Source organism: Oryzias latipes, chromosome 14, assembly GCF_053564925.1.
Source record: "Oryzias latipes strain Hd-rR chromosome 14, Olatipes_Hd-rR_3.1".
Taxonomy (NCBI): domain Eukaryota; kingdom Metazoa; phylum Chordata; class Actinopteri; order Beloniformes; family Adrianichthyidae; genus Oryzias; species Oryzias latipes.
Genome location: NC_136250.1, coordinates 2,499,120 through 2,519,611, shown reverse-complemented (window position 1 = coordinate 2,519,611; position 20,492 = coordinate 2,499,120). Strand labels below are relative to the sequence as shown.

At 49.0% G+C, this 20,492-nt stretch overlaps 1 protein-coding gene across 5 annotated transcripts in view; it reads right to left on the bottom strand.

Annotated features, from left to right (window-relative positions):
- Positions 1-20,492, bottom strand: part of arhgap32b (Rho GTPase activating protein 32b) — a 73,375-nt gene that overhangs the window by 30,531 nt on the left and 22,352 nt on the right. For all 5 annotated transcript variants that reach the window (XM_023962139.2, XM_023962141.2, XM_023962142.2 and 2 more), the window contains 3 exons: positions 7,487-7,592; positions 5,161-5,255; positions 4,964-5,048 (listed from right to left, as the gene is read on the bottom strand). In XM_023962139.2, coding sequence (XP_023817907.1) covers positions 4,964-5,048; positions 5,161-5,255; positions 7,487-7,592 — 286 coding nt within the window. The remainder of the gene's footprint in view (positions 1-4,963; positions 5,049-5,160; positions 5,256-7,486; positions 7,593-20,492) is intronic.

Sequence of the window (20,492 nt, the reverse complement as noted above, 5' to 3'; positions counted from 1 at the left end):
CCCGATCAGGACGGCCCGATCAGGACGGCCCGATCAGAAAGGCCCGATCAGGACGGCCTCGATCAGGACGGCCCGATCAGGACGGCCCGATCAGGACGGCCCGATCAGAAAGGCCCGATCAGGACGGCCCGATCAGGACGGCCTCGATCAGGACGTCACGATCAGAACGGCCCGATCAGAACGGCCCGATCAGGACGGCCTCGATCAGGACGGCCCGATCAGGACGGCCCGATCAGGACGGCCCGATCAGGACGGCCCGATCAGGACGGCCCGATCAGGACGGCCCGATCAGGACGGCCTCGATCAGGACGGCCCGATCAGGACGGCCTCGATCAGAACGGCCCGATCAGGACGGCCTCGATCAGGACGGCCCGATCAGGACGGCCCGATCAGAAAGGCCCGATCAGGACGGCCCGATCAGGACGGCCTTGATCAGGACGTCCCGATCAGAACGGCCCGATCAGAACGGCCCGATCAGGACGGCCTCGATCAGGACGGCCCGATCAGGACGGCCCGATCAGAAAGGCCCGATCAGGACGGCCCGATCAGGACGGCCTCGATCAGAACGGCCTCGATCAGAACGGCCCGATCAGGACGGCCTCGATCAGAACGGCCCGATTGGCACAGTCCAATCAGAACAGTTAATAAGCACAACTACCCTCCGAAAACCTTGGAGCCACCAAACAGCTGGTGGCAGAAAAACATGGGTTGTGCAGATATGCAGCTCAATCTTTGCATTTTCATTCTTGTTCACACTGATGGGATTTTGGAAATATGTTGTAATTTTTTCCGAGTCCTACCAATCCTATTTCTACCACACTGATGTGAAACTAAAGCTGCAGCCAGAGAGCACGTGGTGGAGCGGAATGCCGGCTCAGGGACCAGGTTTCTGCTAGTAGAAGGTGTGCTGAGCAGGGCTCTCCTCAGACGCCATGCTGGAAATAAACTTAAAGATCAAAGAATGACTGATCTAAACATCAAACACCTACAAGCATAAAAAGTCTGGTGTTTCACCTCAGCAGACGTAAAACACGACTTTAAACAGTCACTAAATCCAGGAGAAGATGAAAAAACTTATTCTGGTCTCAATGAGATGTTTTTGTTTGTTCGGACACATGGCTCCGCCCAACAAGAACCAATCTAAGGGCTTCCATTAGCACCAAAATCAGACGTTACCTCACTACAAACAGAAAAATGCTTTAGCCGTTTATCCATCTGCAGCTGCACTCTGATTGGCTGAAGTCTCTTTCTAAGAGGCAGATGCAGCATTAACCCTGAGCAGTGACATCATCACCTGGGTCAGCAGGAAGCAGTGCGGCCATTGAGGCACTGCGTGTACCCCCCCCAAATGTGCAGCTCCACCTGCAGGGACGGACGCCTCCACTCACGCCATCGTACACTCATGAGAAGCAGGATGGCAGCTTTTGAGGCTGAAGAATGACTGAGTGGGTGGACCTTCCTGGTTGAAGTGGGCGGGGTTTTGGTGAAATACAGCACATGATGTTTCGGTGAAGGAGAAGTCCAGGATCCAAACCAAAGACATCCTCCAGTGTGGGCCGTCCCAAAGAGGCAGGATGGCCGTATTGACACGTTTGTTCAGTCTTTTCATTTGCTCTTTCATCAAAGTGCTCTAAGTGAGGCTGAAATAGATTTCTGCTTTGGTGCAGAGTTTAACGTCAATATGTGCATCCGGCAGATTTAGGCCACTTTCATCAGACACGAGCTGGTCAGCAGAGGTAGAGGTCAAACGGGTCCATGTGTGAGAAAGATCCCCGTTCATTCAGAAGTGGCTCTGCTCTCATCCAGGAGGAGAGGGAAACAGATCCATCCAGAAAGTGGAGTGAGATTGAAAGATACCAAAAGAAAATCCAGAGAAAAGATCTCCAACTGGCACGTCCAAAGTCTGGCACACATGCCAAACGGAGCTCATGGTCCACTTGAAGTCATCCTGCAGCCTCTTTCTAAACATGTTTAACCCTTTAACACCAGAGGTTTAGCTCCAGTGTGGACCTTCTTTGGATCTCAGTAACTCTTCAAGCGTTTCCAGAAGTCATTCCAGTGAAGCAGCAGCCTTGGGCAGATATGCAACACTCATAGTAGTGTAGGGTCTATGGAATCAACAGGAATCTACTGATTCTGACCTGCAGTAAAGCGGCTTTTTGTATATGAAAAGCTGCTTTTCTCCGTGACAGATCAGCTGATTCACGTTCATCGGGATAACGGTTGAAGAGTGACGGTACGTCAAAGAGCGCGTGTTCTTCAGCAGTCGCCAGCGACATCTATCATGAATGGATGGATGGATTTTAGAGAAACAAAATGTCTGCAGGCTTTTTACTGTTCCAGATGTTCTGATGGCTCAAACATTCAACTCTCTGTTCTGGACAAACATCCCACATTCTGAGCTTTAAACAGTTTGATTTCAAGTTGGGAATACTAAAAATGCTTTCAACCTTCACACGTTGCACCGCTGAACAGTTGGTATTATTTCACTGTTAAAATGTTTTACATTTAAAAATGTGTGATCTGAATATGCTGCCTCAAAATGAAGCCAAACATGTTTAAGCTGTGAAGCTTTCTTTGCTAACAGAGAGGGGGGGCTCCTACAGGGCCCTTCTTTCAGATGGGGGTGGGTCCTCCTCCTCAGCAGAATGCTGCTCCCTCCGCGGTGAGAGCATGGATGTGTGGAGGTGAAGAAGGGATGGATGACAGCATCTGTCCGTGCAGGACTCTCTGTCAACATTAGGGGGCGCTCTGTCCCAGCTGTGAACCCCGCAGACTACTGTTTAACACTGGAGCCGGGGTCCCGGACGCCCAAGCGCCTCAGGCTGCTTCATCACCAATTTATACCTACAAAACGTGCACTTTGCCAGGAAGTTAGCGTTGTTCAATTTTTCATCCATACAGGAGTGAGAGTGGAGGATTTTCCTGCTGAGGCAGAACTGAAGTCCAGTTTTGTCACAACTGTTGGTCCTGAGATGCTGAGCTGATGGCAGACAGGGAAAAAAAAGATGCTGAATGTTCCCTAAAGTTATTGTAAGGATGTTAAAACATGACAGACTGAAGGTGAGGTGGTGAGCAGACACCGACTGTGATCTCACCGTCTTCATCCTCCACAATGAAAGACTTTTGTTCCAGCTTTAGGGGGCAGGTCTCTTTAGACGGATAGTAAAGTTCTTACAGTGAGGAGCTAGAACCTCCAGGCCTTTCATTCACAGAAACACTGGCTGGTGGAGGGAGATTCTGGTCCCTCATTCTAAACATGACCCATGACAGGTGAACACGGCTCACATTTTCTCACTTTTCTCTGGTTTCAACTCTCAAAATTTAAACCCTAGAAAATCAACTCCAGCCTGAAAGAACAAAAACAAAGAACTGATCGCCATCAAAGATTTATGTAAATCTGGCAAACTGCACATATTCTGAACAGGGATCAGACTGACCGACAAGATCAACAGCCAATCAGCAAAGAGACTTTTGAAATCAAGACTTCCTGACATCAGATAATCAGAAAGAATGTGCTCAACTGAAACACAATCCTTTTGTTTGAATAAGTATTTTAAAAAAAACCTGTGTAATGTTTGAAAATGTTCCATCATAACCTATAAATGGCCCCCCAGTTTGAGTGAATTAGTCTGTGTGACTGTCCACAAAGGTCCGGCTGATGCTGATCAGCTGACAGGACAGTCTGTGACTGCAGCCTCAGGAAATGGCATCTATGTTAAAAAACAGAAACGGAAGTTCAAGCAGAGATCCTCTTTTATTAGATGCATGTGCTGCTTCCACAGGAAAGAGTCTCCGGTTGGAGTCCCTTCAGCCGTGCAGACAGACTGAAGCTCCGTCTTCAAAGCACAACTTAGCCAATCAAAAGGTTGGTTCCTGCTCTGCCACGTGTCCTAAAGTCCTAAAGCAAGATATCAAACACGCTCTGTGTGAGTATGAACGTATATGAATGAATGTAAAGCGTTTTGGGCCTTATTGAAAAGCAGTCCAGAACTCCATTCGCCATAATAGCTGTAATTTGCAGAACTCACGCTTCATGAAGCCCACAGGTTCTGCAGCAGAAACTATCTTAAAAACATGCTTCATTGTGGGGAGGAAACCTGCAGCAGCAGTTTTCTACTCAAACGCACCGCAGTGCTCAGAAAGCCATCAGTATTCAGCTAAAGTGAACATGTGAGGAGGAAGAGCCTCAACAAGAAGCTTCACTCAAAGCCGGAATTTTTCAAGGACGAACAGAAACTGGGTTTTTCTTATTCCTTTAGGAAACAAGCTAACGTGTCTAGAAATGACAGCAGGACAAGAAAACTCTTCAGCCGTTTCTCTGTTGCACCCATTGACTGTATCAGAGGACTGGACCGATCAGGTTCACGTCATCCAGAGAAAACGAACCACTTCTGCCTCCAACCAGATGAAGCCCATTCAGCCGTCATTTATTCCCGATGCAGACGTCACCGTGCTGGAACCAGATGATGTCAGTGAGCAGGGACCGGTCCGGTTTCTGCCAGGACTTGCTGGCTTGGTTGGTGGCTGTTGTCGTGGTTGTTGCCCTTGCTGGGGCAGCTGGATTCTAACATTGCAGCGTCCCGGCTGTGGAGTGGACCCCGACACTGTCCCGGTCTGGGGGGGGGGGGGGGGCAGCAGCGATGTTCCTGTGGCCGAGCTGCTCCTGGTATGAATGGATTCCCAAATACTGTTTTCCTCACAGCAGAGGAAAGAAGTTCCTTTTATCAGTATTCAGTGTGTGGGGTCATGGGTCGTATGTGTTAACGGACGGTTGGGCTGGGTTTTTATATAATACTATTGTAATATTGTAAATGTTTTTGTTTTAAATGTTAAAGCGCTTTGGTATGAGAAAATATAAATGAAGTTTAATTTGACACGGCTATTCAGACTGACTCTGGAAACCTGAAGAGTCTGAACATGAACCAGGAAACGGTTTCCTTGAAAGGAGGGAAAGCTGTACCTGAATGGTGCCAAAATCCACATTTTCATAGTGGAAGTGAGCGCACTCTGCCAGCTTTGGGAAGTGTCCCTTTGTGAAGGAGAGCCTGAAAAACAGAACAGTTATTCAGGGTGTTTGCCCCCCGTAGAGGGCTGAACATACGAAGCTCCGCCTTAAAACCAGGATGTCACTGAGGAAGGGCGGGGCTTTCAACTCACTTCTTGACATTCTTGACCTTCATGCTGGCCGTACTGCTGCTGCTCGAGCGCATCAGAGGCTCCGCCCTCATCTCCGGGATCTCTGCGCTCCTCGCCTGAAGAGACATTTATTTGTGATAGTCAAACTGGGAGAGAGAAGCACAAGCACAGGTGTGGATTACAGAACGGTCAGCGTAAAATCCCAGCTAGAGAAATGATGTCCCCACTGAAGGCCGGCTGCCAGGGCGTGTCCGGTGTGTGAGATGAACAAAACAAGAAGAAACAGACAAGGAGAAGAACGGCAGAGGATGAGAGCCAAATCCCATTTTCCTGCAGAATCAACCTTCTGAGCTTTTAAGTATATATAATGTTCATTCCTCACAATAAACACCCCCAAAGCAGTATTTTGATCCATTCATGGATCTCTGAGTATTCCTCTAAAGCCTGCTCTGTCAGTACCAGCCCCTCCCAATCCACAAAAAGCAGTGGGTTCTCACATTGTGACATCACAAAGTGAGGAACCGCCCCATCCAGGAAGAGTCTGTGCTGTCAGCTCCGCCCCCAGGCTAACACACGCACCCATTTTCTCCATGGAGCTAGCAGTGATCGGCTAAACGCTTTTTCCTTTTAAATGAACAACATGTTTGTTTTTGTGGGTGAAACACAGACATGCTGCTGACTCTAGGATGACATCATGAAATGGGCGTCACCCAGAAGGAGAGAAAGGCGGAGCTTCAGAGGTCGAGTCGTCTTACTTTGGGTAGAAAATTGACACAGAACTGTTTAGTGTGCCTCCAGCAAAGTGAGGTTTGGACACCAGAGCAGTTTGTCCTTTTGTCTTCTTTGCAAACATCTCTCTTGAACTGCAATCTGCAATCATGCCCTGAATCCCAGCCTCTTAGTTGACATTTTCCCGTTTTGTTCTGTTTTGCTCTTCCAAGTCCAGCAAGTCAACCTGCAACATTCCAACTATCTGACATTTGGAGCGCCGCACTGGAAACAACAATCCTCATATTTTGGAAATGTCCACAGGACATGTCATCAGAGAACAATGGACACATGCACCTTCTGTTGGACTAACTTCGTTTAATGACTTTAATGCAGTGAACTACTGTGCAGAAACTCTGCCTCTGCTGGTCACACGTCCCGCTGCCTCACCGTGACAGCAGCTTCTGCACCCAGCTGGGGGGTCCACAGCCTGACGGTGGAGGAAAGCAGGTCGGATCAGACAAATGCTTCGTTTCCCACTGAAGACTGAGTGAGAGTGGTAGAACAGAGAAAAGCACGGAGGTGGGGCTATCATGCATACAGAGCGACTTTGCTGCATGGGGGAATAGATCTGTACAACCAGCTACCATGTGACCTGTCTGCTGTCACACAAGGGCGTCTGTTGGTCAGGGCTACAGGTGGGAGCGGGTCTGTGGCCTAGTGGTTAAGTGTCTGCCCCAAGACTGAGACACTACAGCTTTGAGTCCACATCAGTCTGTTCCCACTTTCCTTGATTTGAGCTCTGATTTGAAAGCATCTGCCTCATAGGTTCATGCTTAGTGGTTCATTCTGTGTCTCCATTCATCTCAACAAGCCCACGTTTCTTTGTGGGGGGTGAGTTGTGACTGACAGCTGACGGTTGCTGTGAACTTCATTTGAGCGCTGCTCCTTCAAACGCAGAATAGCAGACGTTTGCTTCGAAAGCCCCACCCCTAAGATCAATATGTTCAGCGGCCTGCCATGACTGCAGCTGCTCTGCTGCTCGATCGAAGTGGGCGCTTGTAACAGGACTCTAACCACGCACCAACCACGGGTGGCTCTGTGTGTTACCATGGTGACGGCCTCATTTTTACTGTGCTGCTGAAGCCAGGAAAAAGGAGGACAGGAAGTAATGAGTTGTGAACGGGAACTGAACAGGGGGATCTGAGCAGGGTTTGAAGCAGGGGGCTCTTCATCTGCATTAATGTTGAAGGCGGGACGGCATCCCGGGGGCCGGCAGCCTCACACAGATGCTGAAAGGGCGACAGACGGCACACGGCATGATGGGAGCCGTGTCACCAGCATCTGCAGGCAGCCGTGCACCAATGAATGATTGATTACTGCTGGATATCTGATTGCAGGGATTTCTCTGACAGAAATGCGATGCTCTGATGGTCTGGAATGAAGACGAGCTTTTAAAGAGGATGAAACGTCGTGATCTCTGTTGGCGTTAGAGACCGACGCATGGACGGCATCTCCGCTGTATTACAGGAACACTTCCTACTTGAGGGGAACAGCAGCCGTTCTCCACGTGGATGAGGGCAAACAGAATCAATAAATATCAAGAAGGAGAAGGTTTCTGTGGGAAAGAGGATCTCACCATGGCACTGATGGTCTCCTCCCAGTCAGGCCTCTCTCTGGGATGGATGTGAACTAGTTCAGTCACGATGTCGTCGTCTTCCAGGTGACATCCTGGTCTCAGGCTCCTGAAGACAAACACACCAGGTCAAGACAAAAGCATGAAGGTAGAAAACACAAAGGACTTTTTCCTGCTGCTCCACAGAGGGACCCTTCTCTCCTCACACCTGAGCGTCCATGAACTGCTGTGGTGGTTGGAGACTTGGTTGGTGATTTCTCCGCTTCTTCCCACAGCCATGTTTTCCACAGTCACCGCTCAAACGTGCCGCTCTGCGCTCACAAACCACACGTCTGCTCTTTTATTTCCCAGCTCCATCTTTGAGAGCAGAACAAGGCAGGGCCCCTCCTTCCAGCTGAGCTCAGTCAGCATCTCCCTCAACCTCTGTTTGCACGCAGAGCAGGACGTCCTGCAAGAACTCCCACTAAAACTTATGAGTTTGGATGAGACGATAACATCATTTAGCCCCGCCCATTGTCACCAGTTCCATTTTCCAGCATTTGTCCAACCCCATCCAGCTGTCTTAGAAAGAACTAATGAAACTCAGCAAAAGAGAGAAAACTAAGAATGGTTTGAGTGTATGACAGGAAATCAAACGGATTCAGAGCTTAGAAAACTGGTTCTGTAAATCCTGGGCTTTTAAACTACATCCGATTCAGAGATCATCCTTAAAGGACACTGACTTTTATCAAAACCTTTCCTGGTTAAAAGATTCATGTCAATGTCGTCCCTCTATGAAAAAAAGCTTTTTAAATATTCAGATTCACAAGAAAGAAAATGATCTTTCTTTCTGAAACATTCTTCAATGACGGCTTTAAGAGCCCAGTCTTCTTGTTTGAGCATCAAACATCAAATGAGTCGGTGCGGTTAGTTACCCAAATTAACCAGGACGGTGACATGACGGCCTGAGGAAACAGCCAGCTCTATAGCTGTGGGGGTTTCTGCTCCCTCCTTCATCCTGACACCTCTGTGAGGGCTGCTTCATCTACCCCCCAGCTCTGTTTAGAGACACTTCAACACATCCTTTGTTTTGAGGATTCACAACAAACTTGTGTCCCGTGGCAACGTGTGAAGTGACAGAAGGAGCAGAGCGACGCTGAATCTGAGGGAGCGCAGGAGGAGCGCCACTTAGACAAGACAGGAACTCAAGCTCCGGTTGTTCAGATGTCGTCTCATCCGTGACATCTTCATCACACATCAGGAAGCCAATCAATGAAAGCAAAAGAGCCAAAACTGGCACCTCAAAGCTTTCTTTGCTGAAATAAACTGCAACTATTCATCTTTTTGTTAAGAAGATCTGTATTCAGACAGTCATTTAGCACTCAAATGGTTGTTAAACGGTCGTCTTCCTCTGTGCTGGTGAAGGAGAGCGCCGCGACCACGGCGTCAGCAGACAGCAGAGCTGAAGGCCGCTCCTCCATGGAATCCTAGCATTCCTCTGGGATGAAGGAATGCTCCCTGATCTGCTGTGGTGCTACATTCAGCAGGAAGTTTACACCAGGTCTGTCTTCAAGGTCAACTTCTGCTACTCCAGAGATAGCTGTCCCTATCTGCAAAGGTTTTGCCCCCAAAAGTGTAGTCACAAAGCGATTGTGCCACATGAAGGTTCTGCCCACAAACGGTGGAGGAGTGAGGCCGTTCTTACAGTTTACAGCCAGGTTCCTCTGACGGATCCGTGAAGTCAGCTGCTGAGATGCACAGTTACGGTGCACACATGCATGTCAGCAGGTAACTGGATGATGAGGTCATTGCTGTTTCAGAGTACTACCAAAAACATTTGATCTTTAGAATTACTAAACATCAAAAAAAGTATTTCTCATGTACAGAGTAATGGAGTTAAAGATAATTGATTTTTAAAAAATTGAATTAACTGTTGGGGCTCTTGCCTCACACTAAGTAGGCCCCTGGTTCAAGTCCCGCTTGGTTGACCTGAACCAGAACATCAATGGGGGACCTTTCTGTGTGGAGTTTGCATGTTCTCCCCCTGTATGTGTGGGTTTTTCTCCGGGGACTCCGGCTTCCTCCCACCGTCCAAAAACATGCTTCACAGGTCAACTGAAAACTCTAAATTGTCCCTAGGTGTGAGTGTTAATGGGTGTGTGATTGTGACCCTGCCACAGACTGGCGGCCTGTCCAGGGTGTCCCCTGCCTTCACCCATGAGTAGCCGAGATAGGCTCCAGCAGCCCCGTGACCCAGAAAGGGATAAAACGGAAGAAGATGAATGTTTTCAAATGAGGTTTATTTCCAGAAAGTTAGGTCAAGTTCAATTAACTGAATAAAAAAATGATGTGTAGAATGAAACAAGGAAAACCCACAACCGATTTTGTCATCATCCAAGATATCAACGTTTTGAGCTTTTAAGTGTATTATAATTTTAATAAATCACTATAGACAAACCCAAAGTGGTATTTTCATTGTGATGTCACAAACTGAGGAACCGCCCCTTCCAGGGAGAGTCTGTGCTGTCAGCTCTGCCCCCCGACTAACACACACCCCCACTTTCTCCATGGAGCTAGCAGTGATCGGCTAAAATCCTTCCTTTCATGTCCACTATATGCACATCCATCTCTGTAAAAGTTTGGATGTCGTTTGCTTTTGTGGGTGAAACACAGACTCACTGCTGACTCTAGGATGACATCATGAAATGGGCGGCACCTATGGCACCAAATCGGGGTCATAAAGATTTGAACATCAAATAAAACATGAAAAATTTAAGCTCAAATAAGCTATAAAAAACCCCACACGTGTCTAAAACTTTCAGCAATTCATATGTAAACGTATTTATTTTCAGCTTCAAATTGTGTTTTTTAAGTTTCAAAATTCCAGTTTCAAAACTTTTTTTTTTTAAACTTTAGGCCCCTTTCTGGCGTGTGGAGGCGGGGCTTAAAAGACGGACCAACAGAATGATAAAGATGGAAGCTTCCGGCTCGGTGCTTTCACTAACAGTGGAAACTTAGATAATTACTACCAGAATATTGAAACACCAACTATTCAAGTGGTTATGGACAAAGTGGCCACAAAAGACACATATTCATCCTTTACAGGTAATTCAAACGTAATTTTTTAATAATAACTGCTCAAATCTTTGAATAAGCCGCCTCAAACGTCAAACATTGAAGGGTAACATTTCCTACTGGCTTTTCAATGGCATCTCGTGACAACAAAAAAAAGGTTATATTAAATATTATTGATAAAAGGATATAGTAAGATAAGCTGCTGTTAGCATTTCCAGACAGTTCTGCCTCCTTTACGACTGTCTGAGCTGTTTGAACAGCGGTAAATCACATAAATTCATGTTTTCCTCGACAACAGGGAGCTTCCCATGACTGCACTACAGCGGTTCCTGCTCGATGTGCACCAACAACCAGGAGGGGCAGCATCACACACTGGCTAAAGGGGGGGGGGGGGTTGTCAAACTGCAGACGCTTCAAGCAGTTTCTGTTGGTGGTTTAGAACCGGTGACCAGATCCCAGAACGCGTCCTATGCAGAACTTCTGAACAATCCTCTACAACCACAAGTGGCCAGCAGGGAAAACTTTTGACAAATGTCAGGAGAGCCACGCCTACAGTTTAAATCCAAAACAGAAGAGGCTCCAAGGTCACCCGGGGGGGGGGGGGGGGTACGGCCTGGACCCCCTCCTCAAAGGAGAAGAAGTAAAAGCGAAGGACCAGGGATAGAAAACTGAAGACGTTCTTATTCCAACCTAAAGTCAGGTTAGCAGCAGCATACGGGTGATTCTTAAAATACTCACACACTGAACCAAAGCGCTTCTCCTTTTTAAGCCACATCTAATGAGGAAAAGGAGAAGTCGGCCCTCAATCCTCAAACACAGGAGGTTGGACCAAGAGGAGAGGTCAGCAGGTCCAACAGGGAGTCATCCAAACGTCTGCCTTCTTGGAGAATCTCCTCGCACAAAACTGCCCGTCATTTTCCACAAAGCTGTGTGATCCTAACATCAGAAGCTGAAGGACCACTGTTGTTGGGGGTTGTGGGGGGGTACACTTACAACATGAAAACTATGACTGAGGCAAATCCACGTATTTCTCTAAAACTCCAGGAAAACACCTCAGTGGGCTGTAGGAGCTCAGTCCACCTTAAGACATTTAAACGAGCATGCAGGACATCCGACAGACTCCTTAAGCTCGTCTGACTTTAGCTCCATCAGAGGTTCTCGTGTTACGAAGAAATGATGTTAATAAAAGTATAAAATCATTCAGGGGGTAAAAAATAGATCTTTGGTAAATTTCTCTCCTGTTGTGTCTTTGCCTTTTTCTGAACATGTGCTAAAGTAAAAATTAAAAACGCCTGTGTCGTTTTCTAGGACATAGTCTCTGCAGAGCGGCAGGAGGTCATCAGAAAGTCACCTCTGAATTTTGGGTGGAGCCATTGCCACAGAGTAAGTCCGTTGCCCTTTCCCGTCACCCATTACTGAGCTATCTGCCTACACGCTCTCCTGGTACCTTAAGCCCCGCCCCTCATGGATCCATGTGTCTGCAGGTGGATGCATCAGAATGGAGCGCAGCACGGAGGCAAAGAAGCTCTTTCTCCAACAGCATGTTTTCCACCTGCTTCTGATTCACAACCATTTCAATAAAGAAATACTCCTCATCAGAAAAATGCCACCAAAAACACCAATTTAGCCAGAGTGGGTCCTTAAGGGGGGGGCAGAATTTGTCTCAACTCTTTAATGTTGTTTTGGTATTCTGATCTGTGGACGTTTCACTTCATTAAATATCTTCTGAGATTATCATCACATCATAAAGGTGGACAGCATTTGCCTCCTGCTGGACATTACCGCACATCTATGGGGTAAAGATGGACTTTTCTTTCCAACCTGAGACAATCATGTTCATTGTTCTAAAAGATCAAAGAGAGAAGAAGAAAATGACGTCAAAGCAACATCCATCAGCTGATTTTACGAATGTATACGGATCTGTAGTTTAGATGCATTTGAATGAATCAAATGGATTTTGTCATCTCCTGGATGGCATGCATGCTGCTCGCTGCCTCGTCAGTATTGGACAGCAGTCTAATGTATGCAAAGCAGCTGCTGCCATGGTAACCCCAGCATAGAACTGAGATCCAGTTCAGGACTGGAAGAATACATCAGGGCAGGTGAAGCGGCTGAGCATCTGCCACGGAAACATCACATTCTTATCAGAAACGCCCAGAAGGATGCAATCACAGAAATCAGTGAGATCAATCCTCCCCCAGCAGCCTCAGGAGCATCTCCAGGGGGAGGGGTACCACCAAGTACCTGCCTGGATGAGGTGGGGGCAGGTACAGCTCAGGAGAGTACATTTAACAGAAACAGACTAGAAAGCTTGGTGAACCTGTACTTGAACTAGATCTGCATGTGTGCTGCATGTGCGCTGCATGTGTGCTGCATGTGTGCTGCATGTGCGCTGCCTCACATGCCATTGTGATAAAATAGAAAAACATACATCAACTAAATATTATTTTCCACTGACCCGTGTTAACCCTTGTGCTATCTTAGATGACCCCCCCCCTTCCATTGACGTGTTCTCCCTACCATGACAAAGGTGGATAAAGGTGGAAAGATTTCATGTAATCCATGGACACCAGTGAAGATCACAAATCATTGAAGAAAAAAGGTTCAGAGCACTGTCTAGTGGGTCTAGATGACCCAACTCCCAACGTTAAAGTGCCTAGGATAGAACAAGGGATAAAGATATATTTTCAGTTGACTCCACACATTTCCCACAGTTTCTAAGGTTAAAATCACAGAACTTGAGTGTTGGGTGATCACATACTGCAGGACTGCAGGGCTTAGTTTAAACAGTGACATGCGGTCAGAATGCTTAAGGGTGGAGAAAAAGCTGCTGGTGAGATACTGGCTGCTTTGTAGCTAGACTGGTGCAGTAGAAACAGAGCAGACCGAGGAAATCTTTCTCCAGCACAGCATAGACCTTCCAACAGATCACAGAGCTTTTTACGACGCATGGACTCATAAAGTAAGGCCAAACATGGATTTCATTCATTCATCTTCTAATCTGTTTTTGTCCCTTTCGGGGTCACTTTCGGGGTCACGGGGCTGCTGGAGCCACTTGTGGACAAGGGCAGGGGCTAGTCTGTCACACATTCACAGTTAGGCGCAATTTAGAGGAACCAATTCAACTATGAAGCATGTATTTGGACGGTGGGAGGAAGCCGAAGTCCCCAGAAACCCACGCATACTTGAACCGTGAACCTTCTTGCTGTGGAGCAGGAGCGCTAACCACTGCCCCACCGTGCAGCCCACAAGGTAGTCAAGAGTGTTCTATCCATGTCTAAAAAAGAAATATTCTCTGTAGGACAAATATGTTCTTGTGTGTATTTTATAAGCTGTTAGCTGCTGTTAGATAAATGGTGAAATATTCAGTTCTTGTAATTGTAAATCTGACTCCAGAAGAGTCAGTGCCTCACCAGCCATCAGCCTCACTGCACATGCATACATTGCTCTTGTCTTTTGATTGCTTCAAATAATCTTCATCTAATATCAGAGTCCCAAAACATTCAGGACATGTGATGTTCAGGCGTCGGTTGAATGATATTTTCTTAGGAACTGGAACAAACCTGGGTTGCGTTTAAAAGCTCTGAAAGCTTCTTCTGGCTTGGTGAAGAATAATTCTACATGGCTGACTTGCTCAAACCTTCAGAAGCCTGGACTCAATCTGGACCTGCAGCCCTGGTTTGTTCAGGTTCTCCAACTTTCTGTTGGATTCAGGCAGACTGGAGGAGCAGGTAAAGCAGAGACCAGCACTGCCTACTATAGGAGGTGGTGCATTAGCACCAAAACACAAAGCCTTGCAGCCCCCATGTGTGCTGGTGTCCTACCTCTGTAAAACTAAGAACACACAATTTAAAATAAAAAGCACATTATTATCGTACTGATGCTTCCTAAACTGGCTCTCCAGACCTGAGAGTCCGTGGGTCTGAGGTCTGGAGCTCTGAGCTGTGAATTTTGGACGGCCTTATCAGGAACCTGCAGAAAAGCAGCAGCTGAACTCTAACCCTTCTGGCTTATGTCACTTGTTTCTCTTTTAAAAAGTCTAAAGAATTTTGGATGTTCTGTTACCTGTTCCTGCTCTTTTCATGAATGTGGTCATTAAATCAGCTGTTACTGATCATGAAGGTTTGACTCTGTATCAAGTTTACCTGCTAATGCTAACATCCGTCCTGCAGTCTTTCTGACTGAAGCTCCTGGAAATACATTTTTCAGTGAGAGAACATTTCTACAGATCTTAATCGTTCACAGACGGAGACGGAGACGAGAACATCCAGCATGAAAGATCACAACGGGAGTTTCATGAGAGGACGTCCTCCACAAACAGAAATACCTGCCCCTACAGCCCCCTGCCCCTACAGCCTCCTGCCCCTACAACATCCTGTCCCCAGAGCATCCTGCCCCTACAGCCTCCTGCCCCTATAGCCTCCTGTCCCCAGAGCATCCTGTCCCCAGAGCATCCTGCCCCTACAGCCTCCTGCCCCTACAGCCTCCTGCCCCTGGAGCTGGCTCTTATTTTAGAAGGTTTTTGACATAAATGTGTGTGAGTGTAAAGCGCTTTTCTACCATAGTATACACCGTTTACTATGCATTTGTGACGGAGTAGCTCTGTGTGAACACAGTGAGCACACGCACAGACGCACAAACACACACACGCACATGCTGGTCTGCACATCCACGTCATAAATAAAACTGTAATTTCTTACAGATGACTCGTGTGACCAATAGTTCAGACCTAGGGTGCACACTTGGTCATGGCTTGTATCAGCGCACATTCAAAAGTTAACTCACATCGGCTCAACAGCACGCCGTTATAGCCACGCCCCCTTCATTGACAGGCGAGAGATTTGTTCTGTTTGTGTCTGTTGATGTCAGCCTTTGAGACGACTGTTTCTAATTTAATTCGATTTGTTTCTTCAGTTTTTACAGTACAGTTCAGGGGATTTAATTATGGTTGAAATAAATGTGAAATGAAATGGACATTGGTAAATGTTTTGTTAAATGAAACATTTCTGACGGTAATCTTTTCTTTTGAGTAAAATGCCTATTTAGGTGGGAGTGGCCAGAGGAGGTATTTAAGGAGGGACCTCCCACTCACAATGGCAGAGGGAGAGAGAAACGGGCAGAAAGTTGCCGGTTTGAGAGCAAAACACAAGGAAGGTGAATTGTTTTGCAGGACCGGACGGAAAAGGAAAGGAGGGAAGAAAAGAGAGCAATGTTAGAGGGGGGGATAGGAGGGTGATTATAGGAGGGGGGGGAGGGGGGGGATAAAACCATGAAGCAGCATAAAGCAACAAGTTTCTGGATGTTTATCATTATGGTAAGGTTCAGGTTAGGCCTGCACAATATACCGCAAATTTATCATTATCGCGACATCAAGCTGTGCAATATGCATACCGCAAAAGACGGCGAAAATCTGCAAAATGTGCAAAAACAAACTCATGGCAGCCTGAAATAGTGAACAAATGAAATAAATCCCTTTATGCATTTAACCAATCGGAAGGACCCATTTACCTTGTTGATCAATCAGATGGAGCCCTTTTATGTTTGATGTTTGCCTCCTATGTCGACAAGGGTCATTTGGAGTTTAAATTTTTTTTTTTTTTTTTTTTTTTTAACTTGTCCTGTCCAACAGCTAGGCAAACAGATGAGAGCTGAGGGCCTCTTGTGTTGGACATATTTTATTCTAACAAGAGGGGTTATTCATCTTCAGACAAACCAAAGGTATGTCTGAATAAACCCCTTTTGTAATTGAGGCCAAACTTTATTAATTTCAATCATGTTTGAAAATCTTTGGTGTTGGACCGGACGGAAAAGGAAAGAGGGGAACAAGAGAGAGGGACGTTAGAGAGAGGGGGGGGTAGGAGGGTGATAATAGGAGGGGAAGGGGGGTAAGACCATGAAGCAGCATAGAGCAGGCAGGTTTACTGGTTGTTTATCGTTACGGTACGGTTCAAATGTAGTACAAAAAGGGCGGGGCCTGTTCACACACACTCAAATATTATCAACACACCTGCTAGCCGCAGAAATGTCCACATGTCAACATGCACACAAAACAGATAGTGTTCACGAACGCGTACTTATGCCTTTAAACCAACTAGTGTGAAATCTTTCATTCATTCAATCATGCAAACTATTAGTGCAAAGGTGAGCTAACACCTGTGCTCAGGTGAGTGTTTATGTTCTTCTAAAATGGATGGTGGAATGTGAAAAGAAGGAGGAGGAGCGCCCAGCCACCCCCACACCCATACCCCCGCCGCAGCAGCAGCGGCAGCCGGAATTCCCCCAGCGCCACACGGGAACAGGCAGGGAACAACCGCCCCCCGGGCGACCAAGACCGCCACCCAGGCCAGGGCCAGCAGGACCGCCGCGAGGCCCCCAGAGCCAGAGAGCAGGGAGGCGCAGAGGGAAAGAGAGCGCCGCCCCAGCCCAGCCAGGAAAGCAGCCCCCCGCCGCGCCGGAAGAGCCCAACGCAGGGCCCCACCGGAGAGGGACGCCCACAGCCCCAGACGAGCACCCCACCACCACCCAGGAGTTCCGGGCATCCCCCCGCCCCGACCCCAGGTACGAGCCAGGACCCCCCAAGGGAGACCCGCTCCGCACTCCAGGCAGCCACCCACCCGGCCCACGGTTGGTCCAGGTAGGAGCAAGGCAGGGGCCCGCCGCCCCCGCCCAGGAGGGGGGAACCCCGGGGAAAAAAGGGCGGCCCATAAGGGATGTTATAAATATGGCCCGACCAGGCTCGGCCATGTTGGAAGTTTGGCGGGGCCCAGCGCCCAGGGGCAAGGACCAGGACCCACCCCCCAGGGACACGAACACCCCCGGCTCAGGTGTAATATGAACCCCCCCACCGTGCGGAGAGAGCACCGCCGGGCCCAGGGAGCCGGCACCCAAGGGACACGGCCGCCATCGCCAAGGGGCCCACACCCCCCACCAGGGACGGGGTAGGGGACAGATGGACCCAGGTCCCACCTTCCTTGTAAAATGTGTGTGCGTGTATGGGTGTTTGAGAGGGTGTTTGTGTGCATGTGTGTGTGTTTATGTTTGAATGTATATATTGAAGGGGGAGGGGTGTGTGTACTAAGGGGGGTGCAGTTAAAATTGGCGAGTAGGGCACTAAGGGGACATCTCCTGATTACTCACAGTGATGTCCCCTCACCCTCCACACCAAGGGGCCCTAAATGTCTAAGGTGCGGTTAAAATTGGCGGGTAGGGTGCCAGGAGGACATCTGCTGCTTGCTGGCAGTGATGTCCAAGCACCCCCCCTACCAAGGACCCTACGTGTCTAAGGTGCAAATAAAACCGAAAGAGGGGGGGCCCACTCCATACAGCAACCATAGGAGGGGGGCCACTCCCAAGTAGCCCCCCCCCAAGGCGCATCGCAGGCTAAACCCCCCACCCCCTCACCCTAATATGAGGTTATATAAGGAAGGGGGTAAGTTGGGGACAGCTGGTAGACTGTCCCCCGGTGGTCAAACAGCCGTCCCCCAGCCCACCCCCAGCAAAGGGGCCAGGGCCACCCAGCCCAGGGGCCCACCCCCGGAGGCGCCGACACCCCAGGCCCGGCACCACCCACCCCACACAGAGAGAGAGGAGCCAGAAAGCGTCGCCCCCCCCCGGAGCAAGCCCAGGCCCCCACCCCCAGACGCCGGCCCTAGAAGAGCTCTGGTCAGGCCTCGACGGGACCGAGGAGGCCAACCGGCCGAGGCAACCACTGATTGCCTCAGCGGAGACCCCGACCCGCTAGCCCCCCCGACCCGTACTAATAATGGGCCCCCCCTCCCCCCCAGAACGCCCCCCCACAGGACAGGGCCGACAAGCCCCCCACCCCACCCCACCCCAGACCCCGCAGCCGAAGCGGGTGACACCCAGAGTGACCGGGGGCCCCGAGAGGGTTGCCCCGTCCCGTCCCAGAGCCAGGGAAGGGCCGATCCCAGCCCCAGGTGCAGATGGGCAGCCCATCCGGCGCCGCTGGGCCCCCCCCACCCGAGCAGGGCCCCCCGCCAACCCCCCCCAGCACAGGCAAAGGGACCACCCCCCCAAGCCAAGCCAGACCACCACCCCACCCCCCCACCACGCACCCCCACACCCAAGCCCAGAGGACCACGCAGCGCCCCAGCCCGCCCCACCCAGGCACCGGACCCGACCCCCCGACCAACGGAGCCCCCCACCGCCCCCGCCAGGCACCGGAAGCCCCGACCCCCACCCCAAACCACGGCAGAAGGGCAAGGAGCAGCGACGACCAGGCCCTCCACCCCCTAAGTCATGGAGTCAACCACAGGAGACCAGAGAGACTGAATTCTTTCAAAGTTACTTGAGCTTTGGGCTGACATTTTTTCCAAGCTGATATGATCAAACAGCAGATTTCTGTGTTGACTTATGTTTATATTTTTCTTGTTTTTCCAATTTATTAAAATAGTTTTTTTGGCAATACAAAGGGTTATGAAAATGATAGATGCTAATCCTTCTTCTATATCGATGGCACTCATGTCACCAAGCACACAAAGTGACGGTGAGGCAGTGATTGAAACCTTAAGCCAGACTGATAAATCGGCACATACCTGCTGCCAGAGAGCCCTGACAGGAGTGCAGAACCACAGTGCGTGCATGTAGCTGTCGGGTAGATTATTATCACAGTGCTCGCAAATGTCTGAGTTACTGAGACCCATCTTGAACATCCTCTGTCCAGTGTAGTAAATTCTGTGAAGAGTTTTGAGATGGATTAGCTGCAGATTTGGACTTTTTGTCAGTTTAAAGGTGTTTAGACAAAGTTCTGACCAGAAGCTTTCATCTGTGCTGATGCTCAAATCTGCATCCCATTTTGTTATTGGAAGAGAAATATTATTATTTAAATTACATAAAAGTTTGTATATTTTGGAGAGAGTTTTATTCATTGAGAAATTAATCAGAGTGGTAACTACATCTGGTAGCTTTAAATCGTGGAGTTTAAATTTTATACTGTTGCATTGAAATGGAAATTACATTTTTGGTTGGTTTGATATTTGTTTATATACCACAAATTATATCGTTATCGCAATATTAATCACCAATATCGCATATCGCGAGTTTTCCTCATATCATGCAGCCCTAGTTCAGATAGAATACAAGTCTGTAAGGGCGGGGCCTGTCCACACACAGACTCAAACGTTATAAACATACCTGTTGGCTTCAAAAATGTTCACAAGTCAACATGTACACGATACAAATATTGTTCCCACATGCATACTTGTGCATTCAAACCAACAACAGTGAAATATTTCATTCAGTCACGCAAACTATTAGTGCAAAGGTGAGCTAACACCTGTGCTCAAGTGAGTGTTTATATTCTTCTAAAATGGATGGTGGAATGTGAAAAGAAGGAGGGAGAGTGCCCAGCCATCCCCACACCAAGACCCCCGCCGCAGCAGCCGCCACAGCCGCCACAGCCGCGGCAGCCAGAAGCCAGAAGCCCCCAACGCCACGGTCCTGCTGGCCAGGGCCAGCAGGACCGTGGCGTTGGGGCCGCGGAGCCCCAGAGCCAGAGAGCAGGGAGGCATGAGGGGACAGAGAGTGGAGCTCCAGCCCAACCAGGAGAGCAGCCCCCCCAGGTACAAGCCAGGACACCCCCCCCCCCAAGGGAGACCTTTCCCATGCGCTCCAGGCAGCCACCCATCTGGCCCATGGTTGGTCCAGGAAGGAGCAGAAGGAGGGCACCCAGGAGAAGAGGGGGTCCACAAGAAGTGTTGTAAACATGGCCCGACCAGGATCGCCCACAGTTGGGCAAGGACCAGAACCCCTACCACAGGGACACGGACACCCCCCGGCTCAGGTGTGATGTGATCTCCGGCTCTTGGCCTTGCCAGAAAGCTCAGGGATCCCTCTCCCCACGTCGAGAGAGGGCCGCCGGGCCCAGGAAACCAGCACCCAGGGAACACGGCCACCGTTGCCAAGGGCCCAGTCCCCCTACCAGGGATGGGGTAGG